Raw genomic sequence first — 245 nt, forward strand, 5'->3', positions numbered from 1 at the left:
ACACACATAAAAATGGAAACGACTTAAAATACTTCTGCTGTCTTTCTCTTACCTTTGAGAGAATATTCACAGTAGGCAATTCCATCATTAACATGCTGTTTAATGTTAACAGTACAGCAGACACATATTTTCCTGCAATTGAAGATAGATAATGCTAAATTAACATTGTATGCAACTGCATTTCAGTAATTTTCTTCTATAGCTTAGCAACCCAATCATAACAACAATATCAATAATGAAGTGGG

General features: G+C 32.2%; 1 protein-coding gene across 1 annotated transcript in view; it reads right to left on the minus strand.

Moving 5' to 3' along the window:
* The window catches only part of LOC119586681 (GPN-loop GTPase 2-like), a 5,387-nt gene that overhangs the window by 2,918 nt on the left and 2,224 nt on the right, over positions 1-245 (minus strand). Inside the window, exon 4 of the mRNA XM_037935413.1 lies at positions 53-132. Coding sequence (XP_037791341.1) covers positions 53-132 — 80 coding nt within the window. The remainder of the gene's footprint in view (positions 1-52; positions 133-245) is intronic.

Source organism: Penaeus monodon, chromosome 21 (genome assembly GCF_015228065.2).
Source record: "Penaeus monodon isolate SGIC_2016 chromosome 21, NSTDA_Pmon_1, whole genome shotgun sequence".
Taxonomy (NCBI): Eukaryota; Metazoa; Arthropoda; class Malacostraca; order Decapoda; family Penaeidae; genus Penaeus; species Penaeus monodon.